Source organism: Gordionus sp. m RMFG-2023, chromosome 2 (assembly GCF_954871325.1).
Source record: "Gordionus sp. m RMFG-2023 chromosome 2, tfGorSpeb1-WG-v2, whole genome shotgun sequence".
Classification (NCBI taxonomy): Eukaryota; Metazoa; Nematomorpha; class Gordioida; order Chordodea; family Parachordodidae; genus Gordionus; species Gordionus sp. m RMFG-2023.
In genome coordinates this window covers 49,560,566-49,582,979 of record NC_088776.1, presented here as the reverse complement: position 1 = coordinate 49,582,979, position 22,414 = coordinate 49,560,566, and the positions used below count along the sequence as shown (strand labels likewise).

The following is a 22,414-nucleotide window of genomic DNA, read 5'->3' as shown; positions in this document are numbered from 1 at the left end:
ATACTTTTTGCACATATATATTGTGCTGGATATAAATAAACACTTTGCATAATTCTTTTAAGAATGATAAATCATATTATTAGGCATTTAGAGTATAATATTATAAATGTAAATGGGAAACATATTATTGAGTATTTAGAGTATATTATTATAAATTCCATCAATTAATATGATGAAATATTTCTTTTCCATATAAATAATACTATAAGTAAATAAATATATAAATAAATATTTTATCTAGAATTTTGATTCTAATTTTTGGGATTCAATTTTAAGGCGAATAATTATAGAATAAAATGTCTTTTCCCCATAATATACAACATCATTTCTATTCATAATTGTGAAAAAGTAAACAAAAATAAATTAAAATATAAGAAATGATTATCGGTATGTTACATCACCTTAATTGTTATCACAAAGAGACTCATTTTAATATATTTTAATTTTCACTTAGCATTGAAACATAAAATAGCAACTTATAAAACTATAATATTATAATTTCAAAAAAAAAACTCATTTGAAATTTTTATTTTGGGAAAAACTACAATTCATTTATTTAAAAAACGTGAAGATCAAGGACACACATCATAAAAGCCTCGATTATATTTTCTTATTTATAGGAAAAAAAGAATTATATAAGAATATATATACCGAGTGGCTAAAAAAATGTCGTGTTTTGAAATCTCTATAACTCGAAAACGTGCCACTCATTCTTTTAATATTTTATATCTTACTAAATATCATCATAATTTTTGGGGATTTGATCAAGTCATTTTAAAAAAAATTGAGTAAAAAAAGAAGCTAATTATTGGTAAAAAATAACTCAATACCTTCAATTATTTATTTTTTTCTTTCAAAAAATTGGCTAATTGGGTTCCCATTATGTTGGACTATAGCCCTAGCCTTTTTTCAAATTTTTGCCGTAATTATAAATTATAACATAAAATATTTAGATTATCCAACAAATCTGCTTATTAAATGTCTTTTATTAACACCCCAAAAAATTAAACTAATTTTGTAAAAATAATGATACGAGGAAAGAAATCGAAATGTAATAAGTTTGATTCATGAATTACCTAGGAAAAAGTTGAATATTCGTGCAGTTAAATGAGCTTTAATGCGACTTAGAAATACAGGATTCATATTTGGGCCGAACATAACCCATGATCTAAATATACTGTATTACAAAGTGTGAAACGAATTAGAGACTTTAGTTTATAAAATAGGCTATAACCATATGGATCTTTAAACAAACTTTAGATAAAATTTGTGAAGTATGGGCCTTAATTCGCAAGAAAAAATTATTTGGCGTTCAATATGTCATAGATGAAGATTTTTAGGTGTATACAAGATAAAAGAGAACCGATCCAATATATATTCTGATAATTATATTTATGTATTTTGATAATTCTATAATGGTGTTCAAATAAAGATGGGAACTCATTAAGGTAGTTTAAAAACAAATAAATAATTGAATCTTAAGTTATTTTTTTATCAAATTTTACAATTACTTATCTCAATTTTCAAAATCTAAATATATTTGGGGATATTAAGTTCGATATATTCAAAATTTTATAATAAAAATAAGTGTTTAGAAATATATGGATTTCAAAATGCGACGATTTTTGTAGCCAGCTCTTGGGTCATTCCTCGTGAAATCGATCAAATTTATTTTCTAAATCGTGAGTAATGGAGTCGGAGATTAAAACGTGTGTATAGGATTCGGAGATAATTAACTTATTAAATTACAACTAATTAAAAATTTTAAAAGTAAAAATTAACAAGTGATCTAAAATTATAAAAGATTGTTTATTTATATAAAATTAACATCATCCGATTATTACATAATTAATATCGTCTGATTCCTATATTCATATTTAAATTTTTATGAATTATAAACAAAAAAAGCTATTTTTAAAATAAAAATATCGCCTGATTAGTGATTACATACAATTAACTTTATATTATTAGTCAAAATATTATTTTTAAAATAATATCGTCTGATTACAATTAACTTTATATTATTAGTCAAAATTTATATAAAAATTTAAATAATTGAATATAAAAATAATTTATTCTACCAATCACATAAGATTTTTTCAAATCGAATGAAGGACCTATGCAATTTATTTTTTAAGCTCTAAATCAATTTGTTCATGAGATAAGGCAGACCAATATTAAAAAATGGCCTCCTACCTAATTCGGAAAAGCCGATAAAAATATATATTACACAAAAAAATGTAACTGATAGACCCATATTTGGTATCACGATAGCCCTTGAATCCCTTCCTTAAAAATAATTTAAGTTTTAATATGTACTTGAGCATAAAATTTTTCTAAAATTTACATGTTAGATCAATATAAATTTATATTGAAAAAAATAGGTTGATAACCATTGCTTTTTTTTAGTTAAGTCATTATGGATGGAAATGTGATAAAAAATCTAAATTATCATTTTAAAAAAATATATAATTTATCAACATTTATTTAGTTTTGAAATAAAATGTCATTATTTATTCAATGATTTCTATTTTAGTGCGGTTTATAAAAAGCATGTATATGTAAGCGTGTAAGTATGCGTTGCTGTAAGGGGATTTACAATTTCTATAATTTGACAAAGGTATACTTCATCAGGTAGAAAAAAAAGATAAAGAGATTCCATTTGGACGCAGAAAAATAATTTACATTTCTTCGGTCATTTATTTTTATCTACAACAACTGTCAACCACCTAAATATATGGCAAAAACAAGTTATATAGCCATATCATTCATACTAAATCTCGTTTTCACTTGTTTGTTTCAATAGTTCCCAGATCTAGTGGAATAATCACATGTATCTTTATGTGCCATTTATTGCGCGTGCTTTATTAAATCTGTTACATAATTTAATTTATTCTTCGTCTTAATCATTACTAAATAAATTGTTAAAAAGATTTGATAAACCCCGCACAATAAGTGCCAATTAATATATACATGCGACATTTATTTAAATGCTCACAAAAATAAAGTGGAAAATATTACTTATCAAGATATGAGATTTAAAGGGAATGATATTTATGGCTATGTAACTTTGTGGTCTTGTTAAACGGCTCGATTTGAGCCAATTATTTGGCTGGCTCAATATATTAAATAGAAAAATATTGTCTAATCCTCTAGATTTCGTTAATAGATGCCCAAAATATTCAGGCGTGCGTAATATTATTCTGGATGAAATATTGAGTCAACCATTTTAAAAATCGATTCAAATTGAGCCGTTTAACAATACTACTTGTTTGAACGAATCCTTTTGGTAGTTGGAGGTTGTTATAGATAAAAATGATATAATCGAAGTGCAAGTTTTCGGTATCTACATGAACCTTTCCATCCATCACTTCCCCACATAATGAAGATAAATTATATATAACTGTCAATAAGATTATAGGAATTGTAAATCCCGTAACAGAGGCGTACTTACATTCTTACATTTACAGACATTTTATCAATCAAAACAAAATAAATCAATGACTAAATAATAATATTTTATTTCAAAATTACATAAATGACGCTTTTTTAATTAAATATTTTAATTATTTTTTAAAATAAAATAATTAAAATTTTTATTAGCCCATTGTTATCTATAATGACTCTTTTTTTATCAATAAAAAATTAAATAACTAAAAAAACAATAGTTATTTCACCCTAATTTTTTCAATAAAAATTTATATTAATTTAATAAATATAAATACCAATTTTTAGAAAAATTTTGTGTTCAAGTATATTTTAAAAAATACACTTTTACCTTTTCGGGAAATAAAAAACGCGATTTTTAAATTTTTTAAAATTATTTTTAAGAAAAGGATAGGGCTTTCTAATGATATTAAATATATATCTTCAGAACTAATGAGTTAAAGCCTAAAAAATTAAATTGCATAGGTCCTCACAACATATATAATCATTGCACAGTTTTATTCGATTTGAAGGGAGTCCACGAAAAAGGTTATTTTTTGATCGATTTGTCATGGAATGCCCCCCTCCCCCTATAGAAGCATTTAATATTACCAGAATAAGATTGAGGTATGACTCTTGGTGGTAAATCTTCTGGTATGAGAATATGATCATTGAGAGGAATATTGGAAGGTTGGAATAAAAAATGCATGATATTGCAAGTGGAAAGATTCCCAGTTTCCATGTTCTTCATTTCAGAATGAACCTTTACCATTACGTTTTTGCCCGATGTGTAAACTACCTTATAAAATTCATTTTGCGTTAAAAAAAAGATTGTATTAACTTAATAGCATTATCGATAATTAATTTTGAATATTAATTGCGGTTATAAAGAAGTAGCTAAAATTTTATAAGAATAATAATCGAATCTAAAGCACGTATTATGTATAAACGAAAGTATATTATAAAAAGTGGTTAAAAACTTGTCCAGAAAGATAGAGTATGGATCCTATACTGACGGATTGTTTGAAAACTACATCGTCAACGCGCAAAATTTTTGGCCTAATTCTCATGAAAGAAAATGCAGTAACCCAACCCAATTCGTAAGCTTGGCGCATTAGAAATCCTCCAAATATAGTGTTGTTCAAATTGCGTTCCTGATATGGAGAATTTTTTTTCATCAAGTTATTGAAAATGTCGTTAATAAACGGGAGTTGCGTTAAAATGAAAGATAGTGAAGGAATAACTTCATTCATCTGCATTATAACATCGTTTAAATACAGTACCAATTGATATCATTCACAACCTAATTGATTATACTGGCTCGATATAAAGCATGCTTTAAAGGCCCATGGAAATTTAACCGTTATTACATATTTTATGTTTCGCACTATATTTTTTATACCTAAGAGTAAAAGGTTGTCTTTTGGGGTATTAGATTTCAAAGCTATTACATTTAGTTTTTTGAAGTATTCCCTTTATTTCTGGCATTACTAAGTTATTTTTATCTATTTAATATTCCTCAAAAATTGTTTAAGCCAATAGGATGACATGGTGTTGTCACCTAAACTTAGGCGCTTTTTTTAAAAACGATAAATCAAGATTTGATCCAAAAAAGATTACCCAAGGCCTTGAGATTTGGCTTGTGGATGAGAGATGTAACTCTCTTACCAAATCTCTAAAGAGGTTTATTTTTTGGCTAAAATTTTGACGAGGTTTTCGACAACATATAATATAACCATAATACTATGCTATATATATAAAACGTATGTCATTAAATTAGATAGACAGGAAAAGATTTACCTGAGGATGACAAATGATCACGGTTTTGACAAGTGTGTCATGCATCCATCTACTTCTATGAGGTAAAAACCTGTGCTTAAAGGTCCCGGCCAGGGGATCTATAGTTTCGGAGAAAAGCTGATGCATAATTTCCCTTTCCTCAGCAGAAGGTGCCATTTTAAGAAGGGTGCGAGATGCGGCTGCCCTTCGCAAAGCGTGATTTAGAGCTCCCTGACCGAACAAATGTTCTTCATCTTTCGTCATTGGTAGGTGACTTGAAGGGGAAGATGATTCAACAGCTTTAGCAAAAGGTGGGAGAGGATTAACAAAAACGGAAATTCTGGCCGGATCAGATCGGTCTCTGGCTACCATCAAGAACTTTGTTTCTAACACGTGACACCATTCTTGAGAGGTGTTAGAAGACGATTTAGTAGACTGGGAGTTTACCTAGAGAAATAGATTAGATCATAAAGAGTTGATATAAATAAGTAAACAGGAGAAAATAATAAAAAAATATTAAGGGTGTGCTATCCTTTTAAATTTATATATTCTTCTTGACGTTATATAAAGAATAATAAAATTTTTTTTAAAAGAATATGATTATACGGTAAGAAACAAGTAGATCGAAATCGGATCAGCGCCCATAGAAAATATTAAATGAGCCAATATTTTTATAAAAATGATCCTTATTAATAGTTTCATTCTAAAAGTTTTAAATAATATTTTATAAAGTAAACAATATTTGGGAGTAACATAGTAATGTTACCATAGTGTTAAGTGTAATATCGTACTGATACATTCATAAACTATATGTCAAAGGTTATATTAAATTTATAGAATAATATCCAAATATTATATATATGAAATTGTATTTAGTACAATTAAAAAATCAATGACTATCGTTCTCAATAAATGTATTCATTGACTTGCCACATTTATATAGGTAAATTTAAACGAACCGTTTTTTAAAATCGGCTCAAATCGAGCCGTTTAACAACATTAGGTTATAAATTAATTTTGCATCCTATTTTTTAATTATTCACTTTTTGATTTTAAGATTATTAAATAATTAAATATAACTTTTGTCCATTTAAGATCTGATGTAGTACGTATCATGGAAGATAAAATCTCCACATCAAGATCCAACATACAAGTGCAGTAGATTTGTGTATATTGGTACTGTTAGACAATAATTTAACCTACTGTCAGGACCCTTTTAAATGTAGAGAGATGAGGATATCATTGCTAGTCATATAGCAAAACGTAGGGAAAATTTCGAGGGAAAAATTGGAAATTTCCTCCAAGTTTTCCCAATTTTAATATTGTGGTTTTTAGATAAAATAATCACGATTTTTATCATTTAAAAAATAATATCTTTTATTCAACTTTCAAAAAAGTTATCCAGATTTGAAATTTATATTAAAATATATTTATGGAAATAACTTTTTGAAATATGTCAGAATTAAATTGTTGCTTTATCAATTAAACAAGTTTTAAAATATTTATTTTCTCTTGTTTGTTCGATGGAATTAAAGAGGGCTTCAAATCATAATTTTTATGAAATGAATTTCTAAAAAAATATTAAGAAAAATAAGTAAATTTAATTAGTTATAATCAGAGTTGGTAAAAGATACTTCAAATGCATCGATATATACATACATCGCCTAAATGTATTCAGATACATATACAATTTCAAGATACATTTTTACTTTAATAATGTAGGATGTGCATATAATGCCTCATTTAGGATTCTATTGTAAAATTTCGATTTTTGAAGTGAAATAAAAAAAATTAATTAGTTGTTATCTCATCTATATATCAGTAGCGTCACTAAAGGAGGGAGGAGCAGGGGCTTGAGACTCCTGAAAAATTTGAAGATTTTTTTAACCCAAAAAAGAAAAAAAATGTCATTTTTAAAATGTTAACTAAAAAAAGCTTATTTGAAAAAGTTAGGAGCACCCTGAGATTGTAAAGGCTAGTGACGCCCTGCTATATATAAAATATATAATTAAATGATTATAAATGTCAATATTCACTATTTACCCCTCTAGCCTTTTAAAATGTTGCACGTTGAAGTAATGTTAACTAAAATTTGGGTATTTTTAGGAAGACATGGCGAATCCTTAGAAATTTGTTTGCTTAATTATGAGAAATTTAGGCTTTATAAATGATCAGGAGATTGATGCTGGGTTAATTATTTCTTCATCATCACTATGTTGTTATCATCCATTGGGTAAAATAAAATTTGTCTGGTTTATCTTTGTAATGAAATAAATTCCGACATAATATTTAATAAACATAATTTAAATATTTCTAATATAAAAAAACGTAAAAATTACATCAAAATATATCTAAAAATGTATCTAATAATTTTTTTATAAAAGTGCATCTTAAAAGATGTAGTACAGATATAACATTTTTTTATCTAGATACTTTAACAACTCTGCTTAGAAAGTCGGGTACCTGGTTTCCATAAGTATTAATTTTATGGAAAAAGTAAGTTCCAGGATTGACTGATTGTTTAACTATTGATCAGATCAGGGTCTTGATAGGAAATTGCATATCAATTACTTTTGATCATTTTCAAAGTGAATAAGCTGATTAAAATATGACTTGGCTGCTAAAACTCTCTATTTTAGTTTTCATTATTGTAGCTTTTTTGATTATCACGAGATAAAAATAATGTTTATAATAGACTAAAAAAGTAGGACTCTATAATAATTAAAATATTAGGCTAAGAACTTTTTTTTATTACATAGAAAACATTTTTAAAATTAGTTTTTGAAGGTTTTTTTAATGTAAAGGTAGTAGAAGGAACCCTTAAGAATAATATTTAGGCAATAAATCGATTTCGACCAAAAGTGGAAATAGAACCTGGTATAATCAAGCAACTATATAAGATTTTGAATAATAAAGCATATCGGGTCTATTTTGGTAAATATTAGAATGGAATAGGGGTAAAAAGTGGTTAGGTGCAGTCCCGGTAATAAGACTATCACTTTTGATAAAAAAATTAAGTAGTAGGAAAAGATATTAAAACCTTAGATATATGGAATTTTAAGAATAAAATGCTGTTTGATTAATTCGCGTATTATAATTTGGCAAATTTCGTTTAGACGAATATATTAAAAAACTATTAATTACTACAATTAGAAATAGAAAATACTTTCTTCATAATAAACTAAAGGCGTCGTAAAATTATCGTAACATTTTGCTCGATATTGTTGCCATCGAAATTACTGAGCTTTTTAAAGCAACAAATAAAATATTCAGCCTCTAAAACTAAAAATTCTATATTATATACTAAAGGTTGGGCCATTTGTTCGATTTTCATCGTGATTTCCATGGAAGTGGTTCCTACCCATGTGGTCATGCCGGAAAATTTGATATTTCTATCCGTGGTTATGGAATAATCGGCGAGCGCTATAATAATGTATTTACATTATTGATTTAAAAAAAATTCAATTATAAATATGATTATTAAGTTTTTTTAATGAGCAAATATCCTGTTACCTTTAAGTCAAAAAATTTTCAAAATAAAAAAAAAATGATACTCGCATTTATACATCATGCGTCCTAACTCGATTTCGTATATTACAATAATAAATTAATATTTTATAAAATAAAATTGTGACTTTGGAAGCACCCTTTTCATTTCTTTTTTAGAAAATGACACTTAAATTTAAAAAAATAATATGCTTTTTGAGGGGAAAACACAATGCTAAATACTTCTGCTCAATTTTTAAACCCTATTATAATCCCCTCCTATAGTAACAAACCCGACCGGATAAATAAATATAGACATCCGGCCCGGAGCCGGCAAAAAATGTAATTAATATATCGCAAATATAATTTAAAATTACTAATTTTATCCACTAATGCAGTTACCATATTAAAGGGAATTTTTCCAGGTTCCAATCCGGCTCGTTTTTGATTGTGCTTGTAGCCTATCCAAACTATAACATTTGTTTTTAAATTAAATGATTTTAAAAAAATTGTGCCTAATGTGTTTTTCATTCATTTAAATTTTATTAATTATATTTATCTTTTATGTTGAGTAAAAAATATACTTAATTGAAACAATTTACAAAGATATCAATGAACGTTTATACATATTACTTATTACTAATGTCAATCACATAAGTAACCATTTACATATCATAAAAAACATGATAATTTATGGATCAAATTTGATTAGAATCAATTTAGGTTGGACAAATTTTCAAAAAAATATAATATAAATACAAATATGTTTAAAGAATGTATTTTAAATTTAAATACATTAAATTCAAATACTTTGAAGAATTTTGCAAATCGTATTTATATAGTATTACTTAGAGGATTACAATGCCCGGTCCGGTACCCGGCCAGGCCCATAAGCCGGGTTGGGGTTTATTTGGGCCGGGCCAAAAAATTATAGGAATATTAATGAATTCTGATATTTGATAGTAATTTACCAAGAGTAGTGTTTTTTTTTTAAATTTAAACTCTCCTATATTATAAATAGTGGTTTATTTTGGTGTTCAACTAACATACATTTCGGGCTAGGCCTTATATTAAAAAGAATCGAGCTGGGCAATTTTAGTATAAAATTGGAAATGGGCCAAACGGGGTTAAATTAGGCGCGCCGGGACAAAACTATTCCGACCAGACGGAGCTGTGAAATTTTGCCATTTTGCAGACCTCTAGTATCAGTAACAATTTTTTATTATCAATTTTTTAAAATTTAAATAATTATGTAAATTAATATCATCCATCATATCGAAGATTGCTCATTATCATATTTTATCTGCGGTAATACATTATATATATTTATTGCAGCATCATATCATAAAAATAATGTTATAACTGCAATATTATTAATTGCATAGTTTTACACAGATAAATTTAAGCATAATTGAACAATAAAATGAAATATATTACACACGCAGAATAATTTCACTTAGATTACAGAAAATAAATTTTTAGTTTATAATTATTTATCAAAATGATGACTAATTTTTTTCAAATAAAATATCATTTTTTTATCTATGCCTATTAAATTTGCTAAACTGAGTAATCTTTCTACTGGAGCAGAAGATGGTAAATTAGAATTTTATTAAAAATTTTTCTTTTATAAATTCAAAATTATTTTATATACATATTACTATATATCTTTGCCCTCAAATAATTGAATACTTATAACTGAATTGTTAGGATTAGGAGTATTATTAACATTTTATACATGACCTAGTGGCGTAGCAAAGATTTATTATGGGGGTAGGGTTTAAATTCTCCGAGGAGTTTTCGCTCCCAAAGCCCGTTTTGCCCCTTTGGCATAGTTCCTTTTATAAAAAAACAATTTTTTTTTCGTCGTTATTTTTATACTAAACAATATTTTGGCCAACTTTAAGATTAAAAAACAACTGATAGCATTATTGTAAAAATCTAACGATTAAAGAGCAACTGAAAGCTTTATTCTGAAAATTTTATCAATGTTTAATGCTAAATTGTAAATTGATTATATCCGGTTGGTAGACAGTAGGAAAAAAAATTGGCATTATGCTAGAATGGAAAATATATTTAAAAAACTATATATCTGGCGTAGGATAATATTTAGTGCCTGAATAGTACTTTTTTAAGTCCTAAATCAAAATATGGAACCAAAAAAAATTGAGTTATAAACAAAATAAAAACTATGACGTCATGCTTTAAAACGCGAAGGTAGCCAAGTTTTTAGAAAAATCTGAAACTTATACTAAACCCGTAAGTAGGGTTTTATTAGAAAATTTAATTGTTTTATTCTGTTTGTTAGATGGTTTAAATGGTAAGAGAATTATTGGTAATATAAAAATTGTCAAAATTAGCATCATACCAGAACAGATTATATAAAAGTTATAACTATCTGGCTTGCGTTAATATTCAGCACCTTACTTATCTATAATCAATTTCACCAGCCACAATGAACCTAATACAAACTACGATTCATACGCATATTATAAAAATTAATATAGTGCATGGTTGAAGAAACGGTTTGCGGAATATGCCCAAGAGAAATTGGTGATAATGTCTTAGCAGTAGTGAAGGTCAACGGTCCGGTCCTATCGGTCTTAGACCGGGACCGATCTTTTTTTGAGGACCTTGGTCCGGACCGGTCTTTTTATTTTTTACAGTCCGGACCGGTTTTTTATTAATATTTAAGTTTGCTTTACTATTCAATTAATATAATTTTTTTGCATATTTTAAATATTTTTCTAGAGGAGTTATTTTAGATTTTGTTAATTTATATTTTACAATATGAAAACCATAAGTTTGTCCAAGAAACATTTTACTTATAGTCCTAATAAAAAACATAAAGTATGTGTTCACTGCAGTACCAAATATAATGTATCGTCAGCAACAAGTAACAAAATTATTGTTTATAATATTTTAAGCAATAAATTAATCAAAATAAGCAGTATTATTATTAAAATATTTTGGTTATTATTTATATAATTCTATTTTTTCTTAAGAAACTGTCTGAATAATTCATTGTCAAAATAACTTAACCTATTCTTAATAAAATAATTAAGTACCTTAAGCAAACTTCTGATAAAATATATATTTCTAATGATGAAAATGAAAATATCTCAAAAACACAATCTACTTCTTAATTTTAATATGCCCTCCACAAGCACAAAATTACTTTCTTCAATACCATTGGATAAATTTCAAACTAACATATAAACCAATTAATAATAAAATGGGTAATAATGGACTGTCTGCCAATGAAAACTGTTGAAAGTTCAGGTCTTCATAATTTAATCAAATATTTAAACTCAACTGCTACAATTTGGTCTAAAAACAAAGTTAAAATTTTTTATGCAGCTAATTTTGAGAAACTAAGAAATTCTTTAAAAGATATTTTAAATAAAAATAATTCTTTAATAAGCTTTACCACAGATATGTGGAGCAGTATAAATAAAATTTCATTCATAGCCATTACTGCTCACTATTGATTCTTCTTTTACATTAAAAAATATTTTACTTGATATAAATCATATCCCATTTCCTCAAACTTCTGAAGAAATATCCTTAGCTATAAAAGAAGTAATTGGTGTATATCAATTGGAGGAGAATATACTGGCCTCTACAGATAATGCCAATAACATCCTAAAAAGCGTGGATATTTTGCAGAATATTTATAAGGAACAAAAATTTAAAGTCCCTCTTCTAATTCCTTTCATGGCAGTTCTACAAACAAAGACATTAGCATTTATTTAAATTAAATATTTGTATTAATTATTATATTATTCATAATTAATTTTATATTGTTTATATAATACTCTTATATTTAATAAAATGATAAAACAAATTAAATGAGGTTAAACAAAATATGTTTTTAAACAAATAAAAAGTCCGTCCTGGACCGGTCTTTTTATTTAAGACCACGGTCTGGATCAATCTTTTTCTTAAGGACCGTGGTCCAGTCCGGTCCTAGGGTATCGGTCCAGTCCGTACCAAAGACCGGACCGTGACCTTCACTACTTAGCAGTGAACAATTTTGTCTAAAGAATTTAATATTTAAATTTCAATCATTAGCTAAATCATTATGAAAAAAGGATACATATACGTTGGACAGCATAAAAAGATTAGCACTGTCTTTATATCATATTTAATGGTGCTATGATAAAACACTTTCTCCGCTAGAAAAATATAATAAAAATATACGTAAGTGAAAAAAATCTCAATATAACTGACCACAATGCTATCTTATTTACATATTATATCTACAATATTAAGGGAGGCATCTTATGAATATGAAGCTTTGCTATTTTTTTCTAGTGTATTAAAAAATAAAATTTTTATTCTCGGATCAGGAGGATCTACAGGCATTCAAATATTTTTAAAAAACACACTGAATCCGGCGTTTTTTAAAAGTAATATTTATTGGTGTGTGAGTTGACTTCCTCCAAAGATTTGAGTTTGAGATAACTCTTGGATAGAAAATACCGTGTATAGTGCGAAGACAATTATTTATAAAAGATTGAAGACGCCTTATCTCTTTGCCTCCCAGATATCCCCACCGTATAATACAATTGGAACTATCGACGAGTTGAATATCCTCAATCTAGTAAATACTGGGATTTCTCTAGCTTTTCATATTTTCCTATATCTATAGAACGCACCTCTAGCTTTTTGTATTCTCATCTTCATCTCATCTTTACAACTTCCTTTATTATCTAAGATTACACCTAAGTATTTTATTTTCTCTACGATTTTTACTGTATTCTCTCCAACTGTAAAATTTTGAATTGAAGGCGCGTTTGGGGAGGGAAGAATAACAGTTTTGTTAAAGTTGATCCTAAGTCCCACTCTATAGCTCACAGTCTCAATTAGATAAAGTAGATTCTTGGTTTCTTCAATACTTTTCGAGATTACTACAATATCATCCGCATAGGATATTGTCCTATTTACAAAAAAAATCTTCTCATTTGATCCTATATCAACTAGATCAGCAGCTCCGAGTACATCTTTTATTTATTGATTATTATGTTGAAAAGGAGAGGTGAGAGGGTGCAGCCTTGTTTTACACCTTTTTTTTATCCTGAAGAAGGGAGAGATTTTATCATTTATTTTGAAACAAGCAAATAAATTTGAATAGTGATTTTTTAAGATTCGAATTATTTGGGTTACAATACCGCATTCTGCTAGCGTTTCCCAAAGAGCTACATGGTTAACGTTGTCAAATGCTCTACTAAAATCAATGAATGTGTAGAATAAGGGTATCTTGTATTTATGACACTTCTGCATTATTATTTTCAGAGATAATATAGGTTCCAATATATTTTTATTTGGCCTATAAGCACAAATATGTTTAGGAAAAAGTTTAGGCGTCGATTGAGCAATTTTATTTTTTATAAGTACCATAAATATTTTGGACACGCTAGATGTTAGAGCGCACGCACGATAATCAGTAAATTTTTGGGGATTTGCAGTTTTGGGGAAATTACATAAAAAGGACTTGTTCCATTCTGTTGGGGTACTTCCACTTTCCCATATTTTATTGAAGAGGGCCAGAAGGAAGGAAGATGTCGTTCTAGGTGCTATCTTTAGATACTCAGCAGTAATGTTGTCGAGCCCTGGAGCTTTATTGTTACGTAATTTTTTTATTACATTCATTATTTCATTTACCGAGAACCCAGACTGGGGTGAAGCAATATTTATATTTAAACTAGTTGGTTTAGTTACTTTGCGCCCGTCAAAAACCGTAATATAATAATCAAGCCACAAAGCCATTTGTTCATCTTGGTCAATTATTACTTTACCATTATTTAATACAATTGAGGTCTTCTTAAAGCTACAAGGTTTACAGAAATATTTTAATTTCTTGTATGCATCATATAATCTATTTTCTCTCACATCCTTGTCAATGTCAAAAGCTTTCTTCGCGCTATAGACCCGTCTATCTCTCCGCAGTAATCTCTGTATCAGCTTCCATAGATCCTTATTAGAGCTATTCGCTGTTCTTAACTGGTTTATTTTCTCAAGGGTATCATTCGAAATCCATTCATTCCTTGGGATAAGACTTACTTCTGGCAGGACCTTATATGTATCAACAAGGACATCTTTAAAAAGATTCCAACTTTCCTTAACACTTTCTAGCCTAATTGTATTCAAGAAGTTGGCTTCTTTCCCACTTAATATTTGATCAAAATATCTTGCATCGTCCAATGTTCTTATTTTATTTAGTTTGCGAGTTATACCATTACGCGAAGGAGTAGCGCTAGAACTAGTTGAAGATTGTCTGTTTCCATTGTGATACCCCCATAAATTTTTAACCATAATAATTGGTCTAAGCAGTCTATGATCCGATAGGTTTATATTAGTTAGGGCCTTTACATCAACGAACCAACGATGAATATTCGAGATGAAGAAATCAATTTGTGATTTCTGCTGAGCTCTTACAAAGGTGTAAGTACTCCTATCTCCATGACTAAAAAAAGTGTTTTCAATTTTAAAACTTTTATTACTACAGAAATCAATTAATTTCTTACTGTATTCGCTATTCCTTTGTATTAAGGTGGCATGCCCAGTAACGTTTCTGTTCATATATTCCACTTCCCTGCCAATATTCATATTTAGATCACCTAATATTATAATGTTATATCTCTCTGGTAAGGAGTGTATTATAATCATTATATCTATAAAGGCTGAACCCTCATTCCTGTTTAGTGGGACGTAGAAATTTGCGAAAGTTGTAGGCTTGAAATTCGTATTTGAGTACGGAAGCCCACACCTTTCCAAGATGGGTACAAATTTCATGACATATTTCTGCATTCTCTTATTAATGAGGAAAGCGATCCTCGACCAACTATTGGAGGTGGTGCCCGAGCAAAACATTTTATAATCATTAAAATTAGCCGTAATATCTCCAGGGTAGTGGGTTTCCTGAATGCCCAAAATGTCAATTTTTTCCGCATCTAACAACCTTAAAAGAACTGCCAGTTTATTCATAAATCCATTAATGTTAAGAGATGCTATTTGTAGCTTACCTGTAAATTTATTCTAAACAAAGTATTTAAGCGTAAGAAACAAGGCCGTTAAGGAATTAACTATAAAGAATTTAGGAGAGTGATATTATAAGGAGAAAGAACAGACCATAGGGAAAGAAGGCTCACCAAGACAATGATAGATAACTAGTAAGGTGTGATACATCATCCATGAAATTTTAATTTATCATTTACTATTTATCCTAGTAAGATATAAGTATAAAACAAAGGTTATACCAGCGACATTAAATAAGATATGAAAAATCTTACCAGTGAAATTAAATAAGACATTTGATAGCAAGAGTCAAGTATAAAAGAAGGTCAAACCAGCTAGCAAGAGTCGAGTATAAAAAGAAGGTAAAACCAGCTAACCAAGATAAGAACAATGGTAGCAAAAAGTCTTACCTAAATAGGACACATGATAACGAAGAGTCACACTTTACAATTTATTCTGAAGAATTTTAAGTCCCGTAAAATTTAATAACATTAACAAAGAGGAACGTAAAATTGATTGAAATTTACAAAGAATAAAAAAATTACGTAACAATAAAGCTCCAGGGCTCGACAACATTACTGCTGAGTATCTAAAGATAGCACCTAGAACGACATCTTCCTTCCTTCTGGCCCTCTTCAATAAAATATGGGAAAGTGGAAGTATCCCAACAGAATGGAACAAGTCCTTTTTATGTAATTTCCCCAAAACTGCAAATCCCCAAAAATTTACTGATTATCGTGCGTGCGCTCTAACATCTAGCGTGTCCAAAATATTTATGGTACTTATAAAAAATAAAATTGCTCAATCGACGCCTAAACTTTTTCCTAAACATATTTGTGCTTATAGGCCAAATAAAAATATATTGGAACCTATATTATCTCTGAAAATAATAATGCAGAAGTGTCATAAATACAAGATACCCTTATTCTACACATTCATTGATTTTAGTAGAGCATTTGACAACGTTAACCATGTAGCTCTTTGGGAAACGCTAGCAGAATGCGGTATTGTAACCCAAATAATTCGAATCTTAAAAAATCACTATTCAAATTTATTTGCTTGTTTCAAAATAAATGATAAAATCTCTCCCTTCTTCAGGATAAAAAAAAGGTGTAAAACAAGGCTGCACCCTCTCACCTCTCCTTTTCAACATAATAATCAATAAATAAAAGATGTACTCGGAGCTGCTGATCTAGTTGATATAGGATCAAATGAGAAGATTTTTTTTGTAAATAGGACAATATCCTATGCGGATGATATTGTAGTAATCTCGAAAAGTATTGAAGAAACCAAGAATCTACGTTATCTAATTGAGACTGTGAGCTATAGAGTGGGACTTAGGATCAACTTTAACAAAACTGTTATTCTTCCCTCCCCAAACGCGCCTTCAATTCAAAATTTTACAGTTGGAGAGAATACAGTAAAAATCGTAGAGAAAATAAAATACTTAGGTGTAATCTTAGATAATAAAGGAAGTTGTAAAGATGAGATGAAGATGAGAATACAAAAAGCTAGAGGTGCGTTCTATAGATATAGGAAAATATGAAAAGCTAGAGAAATCCCAGTATTTACTAGATTGAGGATATTCAACTCGTTGATAGTTCCAATTGTATTATATGGTGGGGATATCTGGGAGGCAAAGAGATAAGGCGTCTTCAATCTTTTATAAATAATTGTCTTCGCACTATACACGGTATTTTCTATCCAAGAGTTATCTCAAACTCAAATCTTTGGAGGAAGTCAACTCACACACCAATAAATATTACTCTTAAAAACGCCGGATTCAGTTCTTAGGCCACATAATAAGAAATTCAGATAATAACTTAGTCCATGATGCCATAACATGGCTGTACTCATACAATGGAACAATACACAAAATACAAAACATTATGGTATTATAAAACAATAAAAGATATAATAGACTTAAACGTGAACATTAAACAATTCCTTAAACAAAATAACAATAAAAGATCTATTAAAAAGCTGTTTCGCATCAAGAAAAGTTACTTCTAATAAGAATAAAAATACAACTCAGAATTCAATGTTCACTATCATTATCTAATAATCCCTATCTTATATTTCCTATCGTAATAAATTTCAAAAATTTAAACTCATTATTATTAAATATTTCCAATATCAACAAACATTCAAATCTGCTTATAAGTATTCTTTTGCATTTCCTTACTAAAAATTGTTATAATATAGTAAAGATTTTTAATTTAAAATTGTCCTCAACCCACGAAAATGTAATTAACTTTCACTGAAGTTCTAGGGTATAGGCTCTTTTTCTGTCCCACTCCCTTTTAAATAAGCCTATAGAGGTTTAAGTAATGTTTTTCGAAATGTTGCGCCTACAAGTACGTGCGGCTTGCCCACAAACGTGTGGAGGGCTCCTCATATTTTGACTTTTATACCCAAATTAAATTAATTCCACTAAGATGGAAATGAGGAAAACCTAGCGTAGCTCTGTTGCATTTCAACACTAGATAGCATAAGCGCTATATATCACGTATCACGTAATATGATTATTTATTCAAAAGAAAATATTCTAGAGCATTTACCTTCCCATCAGGCGTTTTATTTAATTTAAAAAAAAATAATATTCCCAAAACACAAATCTGCTTCAGATCACCTGTGGACTAACTTCAAAAATATGATGATAAAATTTAATTGATACTGGAGAATATAGTCAACCTAAAATTTCAACAAAGTAACTAGTTATAAACCACCCTTCCAACAAATTATGGCGGACTTAGCTTATGGTAACCATTAAAAAAACAAAAATCTTATTCTCAAATTAGTTAAACCTTTTAAGAAAATCATGTTAAACAATGCTTTGTTAAGCTGGTCCGCTGAAACATCTTTTGGCGCAATTTATCCATTCTCTAATTTACAACACATAAGGATTGGAATGTTGCAATCGTGTCACGTTGCTCTGATTAACTACTTTCGAGTAATGACACACAGCAATGTACTAATCTTCGTTCATTGGTAATGGATACATCAGGCCACGTATGGTTAGAAGCTAATTCATGTATGTTAAATAAATCTTTTGAGAAATAAGGAATTTAGATATGCTTTGGGTGGGCTTAAACATATTTCTACCATACAACTAAAAAGATGTTGGTAATGGTTGATTTTAAAGAGAAACATTCACTCCATTGGCTCATGAACAGATACAAATATGTAAGGCATGAAAGAATTTATAAAATAATAAAAGATTCATTATTCAAAGCCGTTGTTCCTTAACATCTAGAACCAAGAGATACTTACTTTATTAATAACACATAGCCTGATGTACATACCCCCCCCCCCCCTCACAGGAATATAGGAAAAACATGTATTGGGACTCTACACAAATATAAATTTCACCCAATTAAATAATAATTAAGATGTATTAGGTATAGAGGAAATCCCAAAAATATGGAAATCTAGTCAACACCAATATATTTATCCCATTGTGGTATAAACAAATTGATCATTGGAAAGAGGCTAAATAAAGAGCCATAAAACAAAATCTCAAGGGCCCTTTTGATCAAACAAAAAATGAGCTTTGAAATTTTATGATCAATTTTAAATTATTTAAAGAGTCATGGCCATCACCAGAGGAGAATGACTATTTTTTAATCCCTTTTAAAAAATATTTTTATGTATTTTAAAATTTATTTCTAAATATGTTATCTTATACATAGTTTACATGTTAATTCTAATTACTTTATATAATATCGATTATTAATAAAACAAAAAAATACAGGGTGATGAAGATGATTCAATTCATTTTAACTGATATAATAAATATTTTTTGCTGTAAAAGTGGTATCTTTGATATTAGTTATGTAAAACAATTTTTCCCACCTTGCCTTTAAGGGGTGTGAAATGTTTAATGCTTTCAAATTAAACTTCTTTTAAAATAAATTAGTCCCTTTGGGGCAATATTTATAAAAGAACCAAAATCGATTTGATTTAGAAAAAATAGCTATAAATATGATATAATAACATATGATTAAAAATTAAAATATCAGAGAAAATGATAATAACAGTTAATCAAGACAGTTAAAGAAAATAAAGCATTATTTATGGAATAAATCAATCAAAATCTCACAGAATTTAATCAAATGCATTCATTAATGACCATATTTTTTATATTTACTGTATTATAAATTTTACATGAAATAAAGTTAATATTGTCATATAAACAAATATACATATGAATTTAACCAAACACCCAAATCTGGTTTATTATTTGTAGTTAAATTTTATTTATAATTAGTTTGGAGTTTGAGACTGGAAATACCGAATCCGGGTCAACCAGAACTGACATTTATAACCAAAATCAAAACCACAGTCCTTTTTAACTAAGGTTCTTATTGGTTTTAAGATTTTCTTGCCAGATAAAAACTTATCAAATTCCTCATTAATAGAAATAAATTTAAAAAAAATATTTTCCCAAGTTTCATTTTTTTCTTCATCAATTGATAATTTTTCTCTATCAATCAAAAATGATTATTACAAAATAAAAAATGTCAACAATCCTTACATATATAGTATTTCTGAGTTTACTGGTTTAAAAAGAAGTCATAAATCATTTTTAAATTATGTGAGGGCCTATAAAACAAATAAACCTATTAGCATAAACAGAGTTGCAAAAATGCTGATAATCCATCAATTCATAAATATATACAGGTAAGAGTAAATGCACCTGCAAAGGTATCTAAATCTTCAAGTAGGCGGCCAAATCGTATTTTCTTGTCAGACAAGATGTAGTAATCTCGGAGTGACACATCTTCAGCTAAGGGTAAAATTGCAGTACTGTAAGAATCCATCATAGTCCTCACAGGCAATTCTTTCTGAGATTTTGGGTTTAGGTGTTGAATATTTTTGGTGTAAGTTTTGGGAGGTTCCAAACTGTTTTTACATTAATTTTTTGCTATATTATTATTTCAATTATATGTTAAACATTGATGTTTGCACTAATGAATATCTATGTTTATAATCTCACATAAAATAAATCATTGGCTTATTTCATAAATCTATGAAATTATTGATAATTGTGAAATAAATCTATAATAAATATTTTAAATATAATCTCAAATTTTAAAACATTTCATAAAAATTTATTATTTAATATAATTCTGTCTAAACTTTTATTTATAAATTTACCTCCATGACATTTGAGGCATTACCCAATCAATTATTTTTTCTCTTACTTTAAAAAGAAATTTTATTTAAAATAATTATTTATACTTTCTTTGATTGTGTAAACTCTATTAGAAAAAATTTCATTATTAGAACTCTTGGCTATCTGTCTTTAATATAAAATTTAGGGAAAATTTCATGTATTAAAATTAACCTAAATTTAATCAAATACATTGATTTTTGTTTAAAAAAATAACTCATTTTTTGAATATTTATGTATGAATGGTTAATTATACCCAGATAATTTATAAATATTTATTTAAAATCTAGAATTTAAAATATAATCAACGTTAGCCATATATATATACGCCCATGGCTAAGGACCTATACGCCCTCTCCGTACCAAATCAAAATTAGCAAAAGTGGAAATCAAAATGAAAACCACCCCTATTATCCCTAGGGTTGTTAAATGGTCAAGTTAGAAAAAATATATTATACTAGTCATGGTGAACAATTGAATATATATGATTTTATTAAGTGTTTATTGCAAAACAAAAAAATATATTACTAATATGTAACATGCATCACTTCCAAAAAAAATAATAAAAAAAATCAAGTATTGAAAATACAATTGGTAATACGAAATAATTTTGAGAGAATAACAAAAAAAAAATTTGGGAAGTAGTGATAAAAACACTCGCTTGACAATAAATTTAGAAGAATATAATAAATTTCAGAAAATTAAACAAGTATTTTGTACATATATTTGTCCAATTTTATAAATATTTCTAATTAATTATCTTTATAAAAAAGAAATAATTGTTTTCTTAAAAAAAATCATGGTCAAAGGAGTTGGCATTAGTTACAACAGGAGTTGGCTCTTTGTTAAACAACGTTATCTTTTGAGATTTGACATTCATTTTTATTTATCATATTTTTATGTGGTGATCATATTTTTTATTAGGACAATTTAATTTATATATAGGCAATTATTTAAAATATAAAATAGATAAATGAGAAAAAGAAATTTTAATTCCTAATATTATTATCTGGATGAATAGCAGAAAAATAAACATTTATAATTTTATTTATTGTAACAAATATTTGAGAAGGGTTAAAAGAAAAAACTTAAATAAAATATTTTTAAAAAAAACACAAAATAAATAATCATCCCCTAAGCTCCCCATATATAAAAGCAAAAATATTTTTTCTTAATCTATAATTTTAAAAATGTTAATTATTATTAGATATAGATATATATGTGGCGCCATACATATAAAACAAAAAACACAAATAAATTAAATTCACAAGTATTTTTGTTTATTTTTATATTTAAAATTTTTTTAAAAAAATTAAATATCTGCAAAATAATATAAAAATTACACAACATTTATTTTGATCTGGGTCGGGCTTAATATTTTTTAAAAATTTTGGGCCGGATATGATATTATATTTTGTCAATAAATTGATATATTTAAAAATCTTGCAAGTACAAGCCATGATATTTTTTAAGAAAACAATTATTTATGTTTATATAGATGAATTAATTAGAAATATTTACGAAAAT

At 27.7% G+C, this 22,414-nt stretch overlaps 1 protein-coding gene across 1 annotated transcript; it reads right to left on the bottom strand.

Moving 5' to 3' along the window:
• Positions 1–240: 240 nt before the first annotated feature.
• LOC135924566 (acyl-coenzyme A thioesterase 9, mitochondrial-like) lies at positions 241–21,004 on the bottom strand. Its single transcript, XM_065459632.1, has 9 exons — positions 20,956–21,004; positions 20,872–20,917; positions 20,411–20,616; positions 9,069–9,161; positions 8,510–8,628; positions 5,227–5,652; positions 4,407–4,580; positions 4,039–4,225; positions 241–328 (listed from the first exon to the last, which is right to left on the bottom strand). Exons 2-9 carry the CDS (start codon positions 20,889–20,891, stop codon positions 285–287), a joined length of 1,269 nt encoding a protein of 422 aa, XP_065315704.1. The 5' UTR covers positions 20,892–20,917; positions 20,956–21,004; the 3' UTR covers positions 241–284.
• Positions 21,005–22,414: the final 1,410 nt, after the last annotated feature.

Coding starts and splice junctions, on each gene's coding strand:
- LOC135924566 (XM_065459632.1), bottom strand. CDS start 20,891: ATGCCTCAAATGTCATGGAG. Junction 20,617..20,871: donor ATGCCTCAAATGTCATGGAG/GTAAATTTATAA, acceptor ATGTAAAAACAG/TTTGGAACCTCCCAAAACTT. Junction 9,162..20,410: donor AGATTTAGATACCTTTGCAG/GTGCATTTACTC, acceptor CAAATGTTATAG/TTTGGATAGGCTACAAGCAC.